The sequence below is a fragment of the Phocoena phocoena genome, chromosome 10 (genome assembly GCF_963924675.1).
Source record: "Phocoena phocoena chromosome 10, mPhoPho1.1, whole genome shotgun sequence".
Lineage (NCBI taxonomy): Eukaryota > Metazoa > Chordata > Mammalia > Artiodactyla > Phocoenidae > Phocoena > Phocoena phocoena.
In genome coordinates this window covers 43,519,493-43,540,393 of record NC_089228.1, presented here as the reverse complement: position 1 = coordinate 43,540,393, position 20,901 = coordinate 43,519,493, and the positions used below count along the sequence as shown (strand labels likewise).

General features: G+C 39.4%; 1 protein-coding gene across 6 annotated transcripts in view; it reads right to left on the bottom strand.

The window, feature by feature from the left end:
- WDR48 (WD repeat domain 48) overlaps nucleotides 1–20,901 on the bottom strand; it is a 46,679-nt gene that overhangs the window by 19,600 nt on the left and 6,178 nt on the right. The window contains exons 1-9 of one of the 6 annotated variants that reach the window (XM_065884750.1): nucleotides 13,154–13,288; nucleotides 11,128–11,206; nucleotides 10,314–10,396; nucleotides 10,035–10,194; nucleotides 9,888–9,971; nucleotides 8,046–8,134; nucleotides 7,563–7,664; nucleotides 2,631–2,855; nucleotides 878–952 (exon numbers count right to left, since the gene is read on the bottom strand). In XM_065884750.1, coding sequence (XP_065740822.1) covers nucleotides 878–952; nucleotides 2,631–2,855; nucleotides 7,563–7,664; nucleotides 8,046–8,134; nucleotides 9,888–9,971; nucleotides 10,035–10,194; nucleotides 10,314–10,396; nucleotides 11,128–11,185 — 876 coding nt within the window. In that variant the 5' untranslated portion in view covers nucleotides 11,186–11,206; nucleotides 13,154–13,288. Of the gene's footprint in view, nucleotides 1–877; nucleotides 953–2,630; nucleotides 2,856–7,562; nucleotides 7,665–8,045; nucleotides 8,135–9,887; nucleotides 9,972–10,034; nucleotides 10,195–10,313; nucleotides 10,397–11,127; nucleotides 11,207–13,153; nucleotides 13,295–20,901 lie in introns of those variants that run through there. The other 5 variants (XM_065884745.1, XM_065884751.1, XM_065884747.1 and 2 more) reach the window with 5 other exon arrangements.

Sequence of the window (20,901 nt, the reverse complement as noted above, 5' to 3'; positions counted from 1 at the left end):
AAAACAAAGAACAAAAAAGAAACCAACAACAAAGGACAAATGAGAAAAACCGACAATAACAACATCAATCAAAAAATACTTAGTCACAAAATACAATTACCTACCATGATTAAAAAAAATACAAAACAAAAATTAAGAAGGGAATGTTGTCTTTTTGGAGAGAAGACTAGGCACTCTTCCAGGTAAAGCTATGTTGATCTCAAATTGGCACAATGAAATTTAAACAAGTTATATAACATTTTTTTTTACAAGTACAGAGAAAGACCACTTGATCTACATATAAACAGGAATAAACGCAAACACTTTCTCTTTTGTTATCCACAAACAGTCTGGTAAGCGAGAAAACTTTAATCTTCTCTAATTAAGACTTAAGAATTAATAGTACTTTTGTGATTTCTCTCTGCTTATCCTTTATTTCTATACCTGTTCTTCATGCTATAAAGAAAAAGGAAATGAATTTGAAAAAACAACTTTCTGCTTTCTCTACGTTTAGAAAAACAGAATCCTAGAGTTTCCCTGCTGTGTTGGTACTTGGGCTGCCTCTTTTCAAATACAGCTTCATGAGATCAGAAGCTGTACTACTTTAAAGCTGTACTTTACTGGTTTTATCAGGGAACAGTGCTTATTCTAAGCACATCAAATGTGTATCTTGGCTCCTGACAAAGAAGTCAGAAGCTGCATTCTGACTATGACCTTAATTTTTGTACAATCCTTAGGATCACACCTGCATTCATAGGGGCTTTCAGATTTTTGTCACTGTCCAAAAGCATGCTGAGAGTCAGGCTCATACTGAGCATTTGCTACTGGTACCTGGGAGGTCCGTGATAACAAACCACATGTTTATAAACCTTTGCCAGATATACAGTGGCTCACTTACCCATTTATTTACTGTAGACTTCGTTGTTGCAACCCAGATTGCAGGAGGGGGATCAGCTGATCTGTCAAGCTCCATCTGAAATAAAGCACAAAAATATTGCTTTGTGGAATGTTGGCTCTTCTGAACTGCCAGGACCAGCTATACACTATTAAATATCAACTCCTTCATTCAACATCTGTGTGCTGACGATACCACAGCGTGTGTTAAAAGCTAGCGATGCACAGAAGAATGAGTCTCTTTGCTATAGGAATTCATAGCCCTATAAAAGTGTAATAGGGGTGACTACTTACCAAAAACAGTGGCTTAAAGTTTCAAGTGTGGATAATTTAAGGGTTCTAGATGGGTACAGTCAAGAGGATGACTTACTATAACTTTTTGGTTTTGTCACTCCTGTGTTTGGTCTTCATGTTCTTAGTAACAAGGAAATATGTTTTTTTCTTGGAAAATGTTTGTAGCAAAAACCAAAACAACCATTCTAACAACACAGCAAAAGGAAAAGTACCCACATAATGTACCCCCCCACACATTTGCTTAAGGAATACAACTGTACTTTGTGAACAGTTTACTGTGTCCTCCTATATTTTTAAAATACCATACACATAAAAATACACATATACCCATGTATACATTATGCAAATGGAATGACTCTACATTTGCCCACTATTCTTCCTGCACCAGGAAATTGCAGGTTTTTAGACATGGGGACAGGGCTGAACCACTAGCAAGTAGGAATCCTCTTCAGTTCACAGTGATGCTCCTTACAACATGGTTATGCCTGTGCTAAACACTTCTAGTCTTTTTCTCCACAGCCAAGAGATCCTGGCAGCTGCGGGACTCGCAGTGCAGTTTCTCCTCCATACGTGATTCTCCCCATCAGTGTGCTTCCTGCACACATGCTGTGCCTGTATTTTAGCCTCCACTCTCTTGCTTCTCTAAAGGATTATTGCTTTTGTCCATTAGGCTGTGCCATCTGTTTTAAAGAACTGTAACTGGCCAGTATTATGTGAGCTCTTAGACCATAGGCATCCTCTCAAGTATCTCATTTGACCTCTATTCCCTTTTTCAGTCCTTCCTCCTATACTGTGGTTTCAGATGTCACTTAGTTTCGTAGATGATGAGTATTTACAATTGTTTCCTGCTTTCCTTGTTGTTTTCAGATGATTTCTGAGAAGGGGTGGGGGGGAGTGCTGCCTTTATGCCTCCATTTTAAACCTGGAAATCTCCTCACCGTTGTCTTAATGTGCAATTCTGTGAACATCGGTGAGACTGAACATCTTGTCAATGATGACTGGCCATTTTCTAGGCTTCACTTTTAGCAGGTGTCAATTTGGATGGCTTCTCAAGTACCCTTTTACCCACCACCCAGGACTATTTTGAGTCAGTGATGGTTTGGAATATGAACCAGCTTCCCCTCTTCTTCAGGAGAACTCTTCTACATCCTCCTCTTGAGGCAGTGGACAAATTTCTGCTTTGCTGTCCACTCTCAGATACCTGAACTCCTCATATTCCTCCTCTAAGGACAGGTTAGGAAAGCCAGGAGAGCTCAGGAGCACTTTGGGGCCAGCTCACTAGGATTCGCCAGTGCGAGAGCCATCCATCCCTGATGTACCCATGAAATCGCCATTTCTTCTATGGGTGACTAACAAGTATCTTTTTACAACCTCACAGTTGATTTGTCTTTTAATATTGATTTTGCTGTATTTGGCTAGCACATGTAACAATCTTAATCATAAAACTAAAACATATGACATACCTTGAGAACTGGTGCTTTTTCTTCACAGATTAGCACCCGAATGTCAGGGTTTCTTAGGTCTGTACAATAAATCTTCCGGTCCCTTCCTCCAGAGTACACATGTGTGAAGGTGTCATTGACCTGTAGAGCCCAAACACCTTCATCATGCACTCGGTACGTTGCTATACATCTCTGCTGGCCAAGGGACCAAAGGCGAATTGTCCCATCAGAACTGCCGGAAAGGCACTGAGAACAAAGAAAGCTAAGGTTAGAAACCTGCCAAAAAGTTCCTGCTTTCTTGTGCTTTGCACTTGTCTTCGCTCTTGACTCCACAATGTCAAACACACACCTCTAACAACCTGTATTCCTGACTCTGATAAAGACTTCTGACAAGCATACACCATAGCCTGAAACGACCAAAGGCAACAGTATGGGCTCAAGCAGGGGAACCCTCTGAGCAAAACTTCCTCTGTCCTGTGTACCTGGCCACTTGTTGCATCACCATCCCTTGGGAACATGTTAAAAATGTAAATTCCCCGTTCCCATTCCAGACCTAATGAGGCAGAAACTCTGGTGGGGCTCAGCAATCTGTTTCGACAGGCTCTCCAGGTCATTCTGGTATGCCAAGTTTTTTTTTTTTTTTTTTTTTTGCGGTATGCAGGCCTTTCATCGTTGTAGCCTCTCCCGTTGTGGAGCACAGACTCCGGACGTGCAGGCTCAGCGGCCATGGCTCACGGGCCCAGCCGCTCCACAGAATGTGGAATCCTCCCGAAGCGGGGCACGAACCCGTGTCCCCTGCATCGGCACGTGGACTCTCAACCACTGCGCCACCAGGGAAGCCCTGGTATGCCAAGTTTGACAAGCATTGCACTAGGCAAGGAAGCCTTCTGCAGCCCTGGGTCACACCTCTGTTTTGTCCCCCACCTCACAGCTCTGGATTCCTGATGGCCTGCCAGGTCTCCTGGATTCTACTGACAGGAACCAAAAGCAAAATCCAGGCTTGCCACTCACTCTGTGAGCTTGGATACTTCCTATATGAGCTTCAAGTTCAACATCCATTTTTATAGGGCTACATTAATACAAAATGTAGACCCTCGGCATTCAGAGTTAACACTGGCAATTCTGACAATTTCTAAAGGCTCAGGAGTGTCAACTACATAGAAGTTGCAGGTACACAAATCAGGGCTGAGCACACAGAGAGTGTGACAGAAACAGGCAGAATCAGCCACCCCACATTCACATTCAGCATGCCTGGTGTTCTCTACTAGTTACTGTGGTGACCTGAGGAAAGGGATAAAAACTTATTTCTTTGGGGAAAAAAATCACCCTGAGGGGAAAGGAACTGCTGGTGCTGGTGTATGAAATTAAGCAGGCAAAGACCTTCAAAGAAGAGAAGATAGTTGTGGGCTTGGAGACCTGGACAGTGTTTGAACAGATGAGGCCTTCAGGAATATTAAGGATTTACTGGCCTGCTCTGACTTGAAGGGGCCTTCAGACATGTTTAATTAAACAAACACCATACTAAAAGACTCCCCCATAAGCTGTCAGGAGCATCAGTGCTTTAGTCACCAATTCCAACTAGTTCACAAGAGAACCAAGAGACTAACCAATAAAGAAACTGTCAGGAGTAAGGTGGCAAGCAAACCTTCATCACGTGTGTAGGAGCACTGTGGCAGTCTGATGGGGAGAAGGCAGGGAGGAGCTCTCCACTCCAGGAAGAGATGCTACTCTGTGGTGGCAAAGCTGTTAGTAAAGCTTTGATCACTCAGATTCTAGACCATATATCTTCAGGGAATAAGGTCTGACAACTTTAGGAAAAGGAAGGCAAAGATGATGGGTTGAAAGTCCTCACAGGCTGGGTGACTTACAGCAGTAAAGAGATAAGTTCCAAACCCAGAATGCAACAGGTGAAAGTGCATGAGGAAACACAGTATATTAGAGTTCTATATCAACCCTGATATAGAATACAAAATAATCTTTGATGGTAGTCAGTATTCTAAGACTGCTAAAAAGCAGGCTCCCAAATAGACAGCAATCACTTTTAGAGTAATATGCAGGCGAACATCTTTGTAGCATCTGGTAGTATGGTTGAAGGATGTGCCCATTTTATAGGAATTCTAGTACCTGATATCCTATAGGAGCTAGAGGAGTCATCAAAACATTTCCCACTGTCTCCACCCTTCCACTGGATAAAAATGAAGACCCCTTCATTATGAGGTGGCCTCTGGGATTAGGACAGAATGCCCCAAATGGTTCTGCTAAGTCAGACTTGGGGGAACAGATTCTATAGCCTGATCAGGTGCTCTGTGCTTCTGCCAATGGACATGAGAGGTACCAGTGTATTGGGGCCAGGCTGCTGTTGACCAACACAAAGTGTTTCTCAGATGGTCGCTTACACACAATTGTAATTGCCAATAGAGAGCAGCCCAGTGAGCAAGTGAGGGGCAAGGAGTGACCTAATGCTCAGAGACACCCCCGACCTATGAGCTAGGTTCAGCAGGACTTGTATTACCAAGGAAAACCCTGTGAGTGACACACAAGGATGTGACTGACTCAGAGCAAGATGGCAGGTTGTCCCAGATCCTCAAGCAATTGCCTGAGTGAGTACAAGGACTGAAAAGTCAGCTGGCTTGGCCCATGAATGTTGGCACAATCAGAACAACTGCCATGGTGACAGACCTCAGATAGTAAGACTTGCTAAGTATCTTACTATCAATACAACGAAGGAAGTGAGGCAATAGGCTGACATCGATGGGATTCTTTGGTCTATTATACATATCTTATCATAAGTCCCTGACTTACAACGCCAGCAGAGACCCTACATTAGAAGCTTGCACGGCAACTCTACAAGATGCAGTATATACTCTGGTCCAGTAACCGATGGTTACTTCTTCCATGTTGCAAGAGTTTGTGAATCAGTATGTAAAGGTTTCTTTTTTCCTCCTCTCTTTTCTCAGCTGAGTAGCTATTACAGATGTTTTCTGATCAATTCCCTAATGTAAGGATGCCGTGTTGTTGGTGGCTAAATCTACATTTAGTCTCTCGTTGCCAATAAGGAAAATGGATGAAGAAGGAACGAGAGGAGGAATGGTATCTGCTTAATTATTTACTCTAAGGCTGACAGGCAGCTTTTTTTTTTTTTTTTTTTTTTTTGCGGTACGTGGGCCTCTCACTGTTGTGGCCTCTTCCGTTGCGGAGCACAGGTTCCGGACGCGCAGGCTCAGCGGCCATGGCTCACGGGCCCAACCGCTCTGCGGCATGTGGGATCTTCCCGGACTGGGGCACGAACCCGTGTCCCCTACATCGGCAGGCGGACTCTCAACCACTGCGCCAACAGGGAAGCCCATGACAGGCAGCTTTTAAAGTAGTACTACATCACCTTCTCTGCTTTCAGTAAGTGGAACTGACTATAGGTGAAGTGCATGTGTAAGTAAATGTGCTACCTAAATCGTCTTAAGTAAAAGCACATTCATAATTGTCTATATAGGAAACAAGGCATGGAGTGTAATAGACAGGAGGAGATTTAAGAAAGTCTGACAGGCCCACAGCCCATTTCTGGAAACCATCTTGTCTATAGCCTCTAGTTAAGCACAGTCCCATGGAGACCATATGATCTAGTTCAATCCTGGACAAAGCTAAAAGAACTAGGCATGGAGAACCATCTCAAGTGTAGCCTAGCAGCTACTGCAACAGTGAGGAGCTAACTGTACTGGGCTTTTTTTGGCCACGCCTCACGGCTTGTGGGATCTTAGTTCCCTGGGCCCTGGCAATAAAAGCATGGAGTCCTAACCACTGGGCTGCCAGAGAATTCCCCTGTACTGGGCTTCTTAGACTCACATGAAAATGCTGCTATGAAGAAACTCAAGAGCTCTAGAAAATGCCATGGCTTACAGACAAGAATATACTTATTATTTCTACTCTTCTCACCAATTACACTAACTAAATATTATGACTCCCACTTTGCAGATAAGCAAACTAGGGGCCAGTAGATTCCTCTCCTCAAGGTCACACAATACTTTAATATCAAGATCCTTCATCTCCAAAGATCTCCATGGGAATATTCAAGCTTCTCTGCCTGGTTCTGAAAAAATAATTTCTTTCCTTTGGCTAGTTTTTCAAACCTTCCTTTCACCTCTGGAGACAAAGGCTTCTCTAATTCATGTGTGAGGCAACTTCCATGACATAATTTCCACAGGAGTAACAGACCAATGGTGTTTCTCATCTCATCACATTCATACTCTCCTTCTTCTAAACCAATCACAATCAATTCCAATGATCCCTGCCCTATGCAAAAAATGGCAGCAGTACATGGTAGAGGTATGTCATAACATAAAATGGTGCTCAGTTTTTGTTTTTTATTATCTACACTGATGAAAGATCATTTTTCTACTGCTACAGGACAGAATTGTGATATATAATTCACAAATTATGTGGCCAACAGAGTATTAATACATGTTCAAACATTACCAAAATGTTTTTCTTTGAAATGTTCACTCTAAGTACTATGTTAGACAACTAAATCTACAGACTGTATCTACCTAGTCAACTGACAAGATTTGCTTGGAAAACAGACCCAGTGTGAGGAAATTTTGCATTTACTACACTGCCAGAAAGCATTCAATACCAAAGCTTCCTTCTGCTTTACACAAGGGAACATTTTAAATTATTTCAGCTATACATATCAATACTGCATATACTCACTTGCATTAAAATTATTCTTAGGAAATCCTTCGCTTGGTCTTTATTTAAAAGTTAGGCAAACAGAGAGATTTTGAAATGTGGATTATTATATGTGCAACTGAGGATTTTAAGGATTTAAAAATTAGACCACAGTTTCTAATATGTGTGGCTTTTGGTTCAAACCAACTATGCAACAATATACAAAGTGGGGGAGCTTCTGCTGTATGAAATTTTGACAAGGTCAGTAGGTAAATGTTCATGTGAACTGCATACCTGTGTGCCATCTCTGTTCAACAGCAATGCTTTAACATTATCTGTGTGCCCTTTAAGCTTCATTAGTTTTGCACATGTTCTTGGATCCCAGACTCTTAAAACCTGTGAATTTTAACAAAGTATCATACAAATGATCAAAGTTAAATAATGGATGACTTTTATAAATCAAATGACAACTATTAAATTCTGAGAGGGAAGTACTACTTCTGCCAATAGACAGTGTCCAAGGCTCCCAACTTTTTTAAGTAGGAGGAAGTCTTTTTAATGTCAAAAAAAGCACAGGCTTCCCCTACTCCACCCTCCACCTCTGTTACCACACACGACAGTAATTATACAGTTATACTCTCATTTGTTCAAATAAAACCTTATTTTAGTAGCCACCAGGCAAAACCGCTGTCTATATATTCTGTAATTACCCAGATCAAATTATTTTGGTTTCTTTACTTTCTAGTGTTAAAATATACCCTTTAAGTTTCCCCTTACCTTCTCAGTGGACCCTGATACAATGATTGTTCCCAGTTGATTCATTGCCAGGCTATAAATGGAATCTTTGTTCCCACTTAAAGAAGAAGCTAGTAAGGATAAATGGAGCTATATGTTAAAATCATAGCTGTTTAATAACTAGTTAGCACAAATTGCAAGTTTCATTATTCGATTTAGAAAATCTTATCTTTATGAGTACTCTAAGGAAAAGAAATCCCTATAATGGAAATAATTCTAAATCATAATATTGTTAACAAAATTTACATCTCTTCTGGATTTGAGCATACACAAGTGCTCAATAAATATTTGCTAAATTGAATTGCACTGCCATTTAAGAAACTATATGCATAAGTAAAGTATTTTCAAAGATGCACATGTGCCAATAAAAATGAAAACTATGGCTACACTCATTATTTACAAGAAAACACAAATCAAAACAAAAATACAATGTTCACCTACCAAATAGATAAAAAACAAGGCAATACTTAATTCTCAAAAAATACAGTTAAAATGGCACCCTCATACATTACTTGTGGAATGATAATTTGGTACAACTCTTCTAGAAGGAAATTAGACAATGTGTAGCAAGAATCATATTCATGCCCTTTGATTCAGAACTCAATACCACTGAAGTATGTATATAAAATTGTCTATAGAGTATGATTCCAACTGTACAACAAAGAATAAATTTAAACAAACACACCGAGATGCTGTGAGTAAAGACATGTAAAGTATTTAGAAAACTAACTGCTTGTATTAAATGCTCAATGTTAGCTATTATTATTACCTCCATAATTATAAAAAACTTATTTGATATCCTCTCTAAACAATTCTAAGCAAGACATATCTGTTGCAGAATCTATAACCACTAAGCCTCGTCTCTGACCTTGGGACAATCCTGATTTTTTTGCTTCGTTCCTTCTTGTTAGTGCCTCTTTCAGGCAGGCCTTACATATAGAGAGAGCTAAATGATGTATTATGACAGCCCCCAGCGGGGACCAGCTGCTGAATCCCTGAGATTGTGTACAGGTGAAAAATCACGGAAAACAAGGGAAGAACAGTGTTTAGACCTTCACATATTTCCTGAGAAAAAGGGCAAAATAATATTTAAGAAATTATAAACACCGGTCTCCCAACCTACTCTTCTTGGCACACACTAGATTATATTAGAACTGTTAGTTATATCAACATGAGTATTCCACAGTCATGACAAATTGGACCTGTTATGTAGGAATCTAGATAGTTCAGGCCCATATCCCGAACACAGACCTTCTAGGCCAGGCTTAGCCGTAAATGTGCTCTCAAGAATCCCTACTGACACCTGGCCTAGAGAACTATTATTGGTTGGGCCAAGTGTGAGCTGAGTTTCAAGTCTAGACCTGTCTGGATCTGACTGGGTAATTGAGATCTCTTAGTTGATGAGGCATCCATGCTACTAACCTGCTGTGAATCTCTCTGAATTGCCTCTAGATGTTAGGTTAGCCTTCCTGAACTCTTCTGTTCAGGAAGAGTTGGCTGGATTCTTTAGGGCTGCTCTGAAAGGGTCCCACAATATTGGCACTAAAACCCTTTCTTTCCTTTGGGTATTTTCCAAGTTGGCCATTAACTCAAAGGCTCTTAGTATACAGTAACACTTTTAAAGTCAAAAACTGCCTACTTTTTGCCAGGTAATCACCACCTCCATCAATAATATCTGCCTAGAGTGTGGCTTTGGGCCAGGCACAGCTGGGATATACAAAGTAATAAGACAGGCGCTTCTGCCCTGTGGAAGCTTACACTTCAGCTAGGGAGCTAACACATGCACATGTACAAAAATAACCAGGTTACACCTGGAGAAGTTACCATTTTTAGATTGCAGTGAGAAACTAGTTCCTTGTTGTCTAATCATACTCTTGGGGGCTAGAATGCTGTAGGTAGAACCACTCTCTTAATGCAAACTTATCAAACTTGTTTTATAAACCATTCTTTATTTATGTCAATTGGGATCACTTTCAAAGAAATTTTTTTCAAACACCTTACTTGTGACAGTGTTATTTGAGGCAGTCAATGCTGTTAGAGTATTCACATCCCAAAGGAATATTTGTCGGTCCAACCCAGCCGATGCTACCAGTTCTTTATCCTTGGCATATGCTAAGGCTTTTACATAATCCTGCAACAAAATACACATACTCTGATCTACTCTGTAGATCAATAAGCAAATGACCCACATGAAGTACTGAGATCTCAGTATTACACTAAAGACATTGAAAATTGTGTTAGTTGTTTTACCTTATGAGTCCTTAATGTTGACATGCAAAATCCCTTATGTGCATTCCATACTTTTACTGTTGTATCAGAAGAAGCAGATATTACTAGAAGAGGCAAAGAATTAAACCCCTTAGTAATGTGACTTAACACCATTTTAAAGAATTAACGTAAAACAATGTAACATTGTCTCAAACTTTCACACATACATACAAAATGTTCATACATAAATATTTGAATATTTATGTGTATTGAATATTTATAACATTCCTAACATTAATTCAAACATCTTAATATTCATAAACACATACACATATACATATATATCTGAAAGTTCTTTCTAAAACCTATTGTATTTTGTCTCAAATATTTTTTTAGATAGGCAAGACAGACTTTTTTTAATGTTTCAGTTGAAGGCACAACTAATTTGATTATGCAAAGTTTCTCTAACACAGATTGCAAAACCAAGAAATGGATCTTACTATAATGAAAACAAAAAGAGATATTAATAAGGTTAAAAGAAGGATACATGTTGTATGAGTCTATTTATATACAATGACAATGCAGGCAAACTAATCAATAGTGCTTGTAAGACATGAGAGCAGTTACCTTGGGACAAGGGGTAGTGACTGAAAGGGTGGCATAAAGGGGCTTCTGGTAATCTGTTTCTTGATATGGATGTTCACCTTGTAAAATTTTAATGAGCTGTACTCTCGAGGTGTGTGTGCTTTTCTGTATGTATGTTATACTTCAATAAAAAGGCTTACATAAAAAAAGAAAAATATATCAAATTGAATTAAAATCTTCCAGCAGCCCCAAAATTCAAAGAAATACTTACATGTTTTCCCATTACAACAGAGTACAATGTCATTTACCCAATCGGTATGGTGTTCCATAGATGCTATATATGGATCTTGCTGAAATTAAAAGAAAAATCATAAAAATGTCTTTAGTCTACATTAGAGGATAAAATATATCACAAATTATAGATATGTTTATATTCTTCAATTAATGTGACACATTGCTCTAAGGTCTTAAAATTGACAACTGAATTCAGAGTAGAATTTCATCAAACAATTGATGCTTCCATATGACAGATATAAACAGAAGTTTTGTTTCAGGACAGTTTTATTACTGATGAAAGTCCAGGTTTCCAGGAAAAATGCTTAATTTTTATGCCCTGAGTTAGTGAAGGCAACAAGATCTGGGCTAGGCACTGTGTGTGACACGAGTGCAATAGGAAGGGGTTCACTAGAAAGGACAGGACATGAACAAATCTGCAAGCTGGGGGGATCTGACTCAGCAGTGGTGAAGGCTCAAAGCTGACAGCAGGGACAGAAAGGAAGCTGATGAGAGTGGTGAGAAGCGTAGCCAGACTGCAGAGAGGGATGCACGCTTCTGCTCTTAGCTGCCTACTGCTGTTTTTATCTGTGAACTAAACATTTTGTCACAGTATCTACAGTCCTTCAGAGAAGAAATGGAACCCAAGGGCTAAAGGATCATCATTTCAATTCAGTAACTCAAGATTTTTCTATTCCTCTCACTTGGCTTAATCACCAGAAGAGGACTTTTGAAGAAGAATATTTGGTTACATCCTACACCTAAGACAGGCAAGTTCAAGATGATTCACGGGCAAAAAGAACAGCTCTCTACAAGTCTAGTTGAGAAATGATGCTATTCAATCTTGTCATAAAAATGAGGACCAGAAAGAGATGTCTGAGGGCAGGATAGGCAGCTTTCTAATTCTTCCAGGCTAGTTCTTGTGTTTTCCTTAATTTGTTTGAAATATTGTAAATTTCCAGGAAAGTGACATTCCAATTCAAATATAAGTTCCAAAAAGCATTTCAGAGCCATAGTTTTCTTACTTTCCATGTTTTTAACATTGGGCCACCACTGTTTCCACTGGTTAAAGAATTCAAAGCCCGCTGGACCAAAGTCCATTTAAAGAAACTATCCAGGAACCGTGCAAAGTAGTGGTTCCTTTTCAGATGGAGCATCAGACTTGTAGAGCTTGCTAAAAGACACAGACTTTTAAAATGACAAGGTCGAACATCAGGGTTTCAGGGTTAGATTGGGTTCTAACTCTGTCATGAACTAGCTACTTAACCATGGGTTAGAGTCTCTGAGTCCGTTTTCCCACCTATGAAAATGGATCTTAATATCTGCCTTGAAGGATTATTAAAACCATATTGGATACGAAAGTGCTAAGTGTCTGGTACATAGCTAGGAGTTCAAGAAATGCTCCTTCTTCTTCCCTGAATCTTTCTTTCTATGTCATTCATAATACAGGCATTCAAACAAAATACAAAAAGAACTCCTTTCCATTTGACTGGGGATTTATCTTCACATATCATTAAGTCCTGCTCCTGTTTTCATAGTTTTACACCAACTTATACTATATAATAAGGCCCTATGGGTTTTGTGGGCACCCTAATCACTTTTAAATGAAGATATCAAATACTTGTTCAAGGTTAATTATAAATGTAAAAGCATATTCAATCTTTTTTTAGTAACACTGAAAAGGGATGCAAGAAAGCTTTTTGGGAACATATTTAAAACAGAAAAATAAATTGTTGCAAAGAAGCTCCCTACCAGACAAATCTCTTTGTTCCTTTGCAGCAAAGGGCTCTTATCACAAACCTAGTTTATAGAGTCCCTGTCTTAGCTAAAACACTTCTGAAACTCCCCTGGGGTGTTTTTCTCAGCAGCTTACTGAATTCTGGTTGCAGAGTCTTTATTTATAGAGTGTACCAAATAACTCAGTGCTCAAAGAGATTAAATCTGAAACTGTGAAAGGCACCATATTAGACAGACCAAAACTTACTGAATATAGATTTAAAATATAAACTCAATCCCTGACTTACCTTGTGCTGATTGACACTCCATATTCTTATGATGGAGTCTCGACCTGCCGTGAAAAGTCTGTTTAGTGCTGGGTCCAGTTGCAGGGCATTGACCCCATTTCGGTTGTACTTCTCCACTTCATCTCGAATAACATAGGAAACCTGACAAATATGTCAAGATTTGCTGTTTATGAAGCTACAAACATGTGATAATAAAATGTAGCCTTCTAGTGGCCAATCTGAAATTCAAAATCCCATGTTTTCTAATATAAAACTTATTTCCGAATCCAATAAAAACTTTATTTTACTCTATAGAGACTGAAGGGCTGAGGAGAGAAGAGTGACATTAATAATAGCCTAGACCAAGATAAGCAAGTTTGAGGCTAAACCACTGCAAATATCTCCTAACTGGACTTTCTCTCCTACCCTTGTTTGTCTTTAATCCATTTTCTACAAAGCAGCTGGATGAATCTTTAAAACATGAATAGAAATATCTTTTTAAAATGTAAATAGGAATATCGCTCCCTGTTCATAAACCCCTCTGGCTGCTTACTCCACTAGACTCAGGATTGGATCTGGACTCCTCAAGTGCCTCTCCTGCCCCTCATCCTTGCTCACTGCTCCCACTCCTTGCACATACTGTGCCTCCAGACGGGCACATGTGCTGGTCCCCTCTGTCTAGAAGCTCTTCGCCCCACTCTGTCTGGCTAAGCTCTTCCTCCCACTCTGTCTGGCTAACTCCTACTGCAGTCTTTAGATTTCTGTTGAAATGATGCTTCCTCAAAAAGACCTTCTCTGACCTGCTAAGCAAAATGAGGTTTTGCTCTCCAATAACACACTAAACTTTTCTTTCAGAGAACTTTTCCCTACTCTATTATGGTTGATAACCTCTGTCTGCTCCATGAGAAAACTCAAGAGAATCAACCAAAAGCAATTACAATCAAGAAAAACTCAACAAGCTGGCTGGCAGCCAAAAGCAAAACTTTTCTATTCTAATGAAATAACCAGTTAAGATATAATGGGGGAAAGGGGACCCTATTTACAATAGCAACAAAAATAAATATCTAGAAATTCATTTTGCAAAGAAGATACATAATCAACAGGACAAGGTACATAAAAGAAAACTTGAATAAAAGAGACATACCATATTAGTACAGGAAGGTAGTACAGGAAGATCCAAAATAAACAATTTTTTCCTAACTTTGTGATTTTAACCCAACTGTGGTCAGAGTCTCACTGGATTTCTTTCTAGAAGTTGACAAAATATATACCAATAGTACAATGCTTTGAGGGGACTACCCAGTCACTTTTTTAAATGAAAGGATATTCTTTAAATATCTTAAAAGGTATTATAAAGCTACCAGAATTACAAAGGAGGACCACAATATGAATATATAAAAGGATCAATGAAATAAAACAAAATTCAGAAACATATTTTCCCATTATACATTTTTTATTTTGATATAAACAGATTTTGAAACAATGAGGGCATGATAAATTATTTAATAAATTATCTAGGAACATCCAGTGATTCTATTGCAAAAAATAATATCCTCTCTCCAAATCTTAAACCAAAATGAATTTTCATATGGACTAAAGATTGAAATTTAATAACCTAATCATGAAAATACTTGCAAGTATTTACATAGTCTCTACATAGAGAAGGCTCTGGTAATGTGACAAGAAAGACCACAATCTTTGCAAAAGAAAAGGGCAACGCTGATCTGACCAAACACAAGCCAAAACTTTCTATACATACACAAATGTTCACAGCAGCATTATTCACAAAAAAGGGAAACAACTCAAATGTCCATCAACTGAAAAATCCACAGACAGTAGATTAATGGTTTTCAGGGGCTTGGGGAAGAGGAGAATGGGGAATGACTACAATGGTGTGCAGGATTTCTTTTTGGGGGTGATGTTCTGGAATTAGGTGGTCAATGCACTTTGCAAATATATTAAGAATCACTGAGTTGTATACTTTAAAAAGGTAAATTTATGTGAATTTTATCTCATTAAAGCTGTTGTTTAAAACAAAGCAAACTTCTGAATGTCAAAAAAATAACATGAGCAAGGTTACAAGGCAAACACCTAACTGGGGAAAAAACGAATACAAAAGACAAGAGTTTACTCTTGACAACATACATACAAAGATTCCTCAGATAACAACAGAAAAAGTCAACCTCTCCAACAGAAAGAAAAACAGAGATCACGAAGAGGAAATTTTTTTAAAAGAAAAGAAAATGGCCAACAAACACATAAATAATAAAAGATGTGAAAAGGGCCAGGGTTGTATACACAAAGACAAGGATGTTGTTTTAACCCGGCCTTTCGGTGCAAGTAACTGTAACTGAAATCTACTCAAACAAGCTTAAATATTTTTAAAAATGGAGAATTTAAGATGAGAATTTAACAAGGATATCTAACAGAGCTCAAGGGCAGGAAATTCAATCATGACTCATAAGAGACATTTTAAAATAAAATCATGGCACTTCTCTACTTAAGCTTTCAACTGCATTTAAAGTCAAGTCCAAATTCCTCATATGCTTTGGTTCTACCCTGCAAACTCACACTCACCTCAAACTAACTTCCCCTACGCTCTTTGACGACAGTCGTACTAAACTCCTTCCTGTTCCTCAAACACATCAAGTTCTTTCCCATCCTAGGGCCTTCAGATTTACTTTGCCCTGTGCCAAGAAGATTCCTCACCTCTCCCATCCCCACAAGAATACTATTCTCCCAGCTTTCATCTTGGCTGACTCACCCTCACCTTCACACTCCAGGTCTTAGCAGAAAAGTAATCTCCTCTAAAAGGCCTTCCCTGATCTCCTTCCCCTATCACCTCCCCTACTCCATTTCTTCTACAATTCTTACCACGCTGCATATTTATCTTTTTTGCTATATCTTCTCCATTAGAATAAAAGCTGCAAGAGGGCAAGGAACTTGTCTGCCTTGTTCCTCCTACCACAGCAGTATCCTTAATATAGTATCTGGCATACAAAAGACATCCCATAAATATTTTTTGCATGCATCAGATACTGAAAAACCATCAGGAAACAAGCTGGCTTCAATGTTAGTTTCAGTCTCTCTTAATGCCTCTTCCTCTGGGGCTTCAAGGCTCCTTATCAGCTTTTCTCAGTACATTTCCTATTTAACGAAGATGAGGTAGCATATATGAATCTTGATTTTCAAATTTCTGGGAGATGATCTGATTGGCCCAGTGGGAAAGGGTCAGAGAATAACATGATTGTCAGTCCTCATTCCAGGTGGCAAGGAATTCTCAGCAAAACAAGTTTGGACCAAGCTCTTTAAGGGCATCTATTACAGATGTGAGATTAAAAACAGCAAATAGGGCTTCCCTGGTGGCGCAGTGGTTGAGAGTCTGCCTGCCGATGCAGGGGACACAGGTTCGTGCCCCGGTCCGGGAAGATCCCACATGCTGCAGAGCGGTTGGGCCTGTGAGCCATGGCTGCTGAGCCTGCACGTCCGGAGCCTGTGCTCCGCAACGGAAGAGGCCACAACAGTGAGAGGCCCGCATACCGCAAAAAAAAAAAAACAAACCAACCCCCACCCCCCCAACCAAAATAAACAGCAAAAAACTAGAAGTATCCAACCTAGTTGGGTAAATTTTGGCACACACATCTATAAAAGAGAATACTATTTAATCATTAAAAATGTTGGTGTAACTCTAGACTGATTAATATGGGAAGAAACCCAGGGTATATTTAAGTGAAGTATGCATGGTCTAACACAGTAGTGTATAATAATCATTACTGTAAAAATGTTGCATAATATTAAATATACATATATTTAAAAATAAACACACAAGTTTAGAAGGATATACATGTATAAAACTACCAGTAGTTATTCCTGAGTGATGGAATTATGGTGACTGTCACTCACTCATGCCTTTTTAATACAGTATGAATGTTTTATAATAGGCATATATTACTTAGTTTTTTGAATTTATAATTTAATTCTTATCCAACTAATTCTTGCCTGTATTCAGAAAATCAAATAGTACTGAAAGACAATAATGAAAAACCATCTCCCTACTGTCTGGTTAAGACTCCCCATACCCAGTCTTAATCCTTAGAGGTAATTAATTTCAACTCTTGGTTGTTTCTATTAGATAGCTACTGCATTTCTCGAAATATTGTGCTTATCCTTATCCATTTTAGACATCGCCTATTTACTCAAGCTATGGTAGGTTAGGATGTAGCTCTGAAACTTGCCTCAGTAATTCTTCCCTCTACTCTTCTGATATCGATAGATCTATCACTGTTTTTGGTTGATTAAATAATCAGTGCTACACTGTTGGACTGTAATTGCTATCTACTGACTAGCCAAGTACTATATTATGAATACATTTCCTTCCTCAGAGAGCTCTTCATTTTCCCTAGAGTTCCTTCTTTCCTTCAATGGCTCCCTCTACTTTAACTTCGATTTTCTTGAATTACTGCAGCATATTAGATAGTCCAGCAAGAACCCACCTCCAACCCCCACTTTCCCACAAGGCTTCCCCCTCAGAATCTCCCACATTCTCACTCTAATCTGGGCTGGCTGCCCTCTCAGTCTGCTGGCACAGTTGTCACCTTCGGTGCTTCCCTTTACTGCTTTCCTGGGTTAGAGCCATTGTTTCCTGAATTCCAATGTCTCTTTTCCTTGCTCACTTCCCAGTACGGCAGAACTACATCCCCAGGACCTTAAGAAACTAACATAGAAGAAGGTACATGAGAGGTGACTTAGCCCTTGCATGTCTGAAAAGGTCATTACCTTGACACTTGATTTGGCAGGATAAAGAAGTCCATGTAGAAAAAAACTCAGCTTTTGAAAGCACTACTCTAATTTCCTCTAGCATCCAGTGCTGCCACTGAATTCAATGCCAATTCTGTTTCACTCAACTTTAAGGTGATCCCATTTTCATTCTCTCCCGCACCACCACCTATACAGCCCAAGATTTTAGGATCTTCTCTTTTTACTTGGTGGGTATTTTTTTGGGGGGGTTCTTTATCATGATAATTTTTGGTCATTTTATCATTAATTTTGCTGTGTACTTTGAAAGCCTTTTCAATCTAGAAACTTTCAGCTCTGGGAAATCTTACATCAATTCATTAATAACCATCTCTGTTTTCTTTGCTCCTTCTTAAACTCTCATCAGTCAGATGCTGGAACTTTCAAACTGATCCTTCATCTTTTATGCATTCTATACTATCTATCTCTGTCTTTTTGCTTACTTTTGTAAGACTTCCTTTACTATTTCATAACTCTGCTATTAATTTTTTTGGTAAATTTTAGCATGATGGACAAAATAGGAACAATAACTTCAATAAGAAAATGGCTAGGTCAATTATGGTCCATCCATTCTATGTAGTCATTAAAGAATAAACTACACACAATGATATATTCCAAGACATATCACATTAAAAACTTGTTAAAGAAAAAAAAGTTGGCTGTAGACAGAAGAAAAATAGGATTCAAGTCTTTCAACAAATACTGATTAAGCATCCACCAGTTGCCAGGCTCTATTCTAAATGCTGAGGATACAATAGTGAGCACAGAAGCCCTCCGGGAGCTTTCATTCTAGTGGGGGAAAGACAGTAAGTGAAGTTTTTTTCTCAAGATATAGGCAAGCTTTGCAGGCAGAAGAGATGGAAGTAAAAGAAAAAGAAGAGTAGAAGGTGCTGGACACAGAAGCAATAAATGAGTGAACAAAGTCCTGGAAAAACTTCATTTAGGCAAAGTCAAGAGTACAGGCAAAGGCAGAGAAGATGAGGACTCATTTCTGCCTTGATTTGCTTAAAAAAAAAGGAGGGGGGGGGGGAAGGAAGACAAGGTACTATAAGGACTCTGCAAGGGATGGGAAGCCAGAAGCCAGACCATCAGTACGAAGTATGCATTTGGAAGAGACAGTTAAAGGGACTCTGACAGGGAGAAAAATGACAGGGTATTTCCCCCAGTAGCAATATCCAGTTAGGTTACGCTAGGAAAGCCTGCTCCCAAGCTCATTCAGGTTGGTGGCTGAATTCAGCTCCCTGAAGTTGTAGGCCCGAGGGCCCTGTTTCCTTGCTTGCTTTTAGCCAGGGATTCATCCTTGCTCCTGGAGGCTGCCTGCAATCTTCATGCTTTCTATGTGCCTTCTGCAACAGAAGGGCCGCCCTCATGTCTCACATTTTTCTGACTTGGTCCTCCAGCGGAGAAAGTTCTCTACTTTTAAAGGGCTCACATGATTAGATTGGGCCCACTGGGATAATCCAGGATAATCCTCCTATTTCAAGGTCTGTAACATTAATTACAGCTGCAAAATCCTTTTTATCATGTAACCATAACATATGCATAAATTCCAGGGATTAGGGCATGGACATTTGGCAGTGGTGGGGGGCGGGCATTCTGCCTACCACAGTAACAATTTTTTTTTTTTTTTTTTTTTTTAACATCTTTATTGGGGTATAATTGCTTTACAATGGTGTGTTAGTTTCTGATTTATAACAAAGTGAATCAGCTATACATATACATGTGCTCCCATGTGTCTTCCCTCCTGCATCTCCCTCCCTCCCACTCTCCCCCTCCCACCCCTCCAGGCTGTCCCAAAGCCCCGAGCTAATATCCCTGTGCCTTGCGGCTGCTTCCCCCCAGCTATCCACCCCACCACGTTTGTTAGTGTGTATATGTCCATGACTCTCTCTCGCCCTGTCAAAACTCACCCTTCCCCCTCCCCATATCCCCAAGTCCGCTCTCCAGTAGGTCTGCGCCTCCATTCCTGTCTTATCCCTAGGTTCTTCATGACATTTTTTCCCCTCAAATTCCATATATATGTGTTAGCATACGGTATCTGTCTTTGTCTTTCTGACTTACTTCACTCTGTATGACAGACTCTAGGTCTATCCATCTCATTACAAATATCTCAATTTCATTTCTTTTTAAGGCTGAGTAATATTCCATTGTGTATATGTGCCACATCTTCTTTATCCATTCGTCCGATGATGGGCGCTTAGGTTCTTTCCATCTCCGGGCTATTGTAAATAGAGCTGCAATGAACATTTTGGTACATGACTCCTTTTGAATTTTGGTTTTCTCAGGGTATATGCCCAGTAGTGGGATTGCTGGGTCATATGGTAATTCTATTTGTAGTTTTTTAAGGAACCTCCATACTGTTCTCCATAGTGGCTGAACCAATTCACATTCCCACCAGCAGTGCAAGAGTGTCCCCTTTTCTCCACACCCTCTCCAGCATTTATTGTTTCTAGATTTTTTGATGATGGCCATTCTGACTGGTGTGAGATGATATCTCATTGTAGTTTTGATTTGCATTTCTCTAATGATTAATGAGGTTGAGCATTCTTTCATGTGTTTGTTGGCATTCTGTATATCTTCTTTGGAGAAATGTCTGTTTAGGTCTTCTGCCCATTTTTGGATGGGGTTGTTTGTTTTTTTGTTATTGAGCTGCATGAGCTGCTTGTAAATTTTGGAGATTAATCCTTTGTCAGTTGCTTCATTTGCAAATGTTTTCTCCCATTCTGAGGGTTGTCTTTTGGTCTTGATTATGGTTTCCTTTGCTGTGCAAAAGCTTTGAAGTTTCATTAGGTCCCATTTGTTTATTTTTGTTTTTATTTCCATTACTCTAGGAGGTGGGTCAGAAAGGATCTTGCTGTGATTTATGTCATAGAGTGTTCTTCCTATGTTTTCCTCTAAGAGTTTGATAGTTTCTGGCCTTACATTTAGGTCTTTAATCCATTTTGAGCTTATTTTTGTGTATGGTGTTAGGGAGT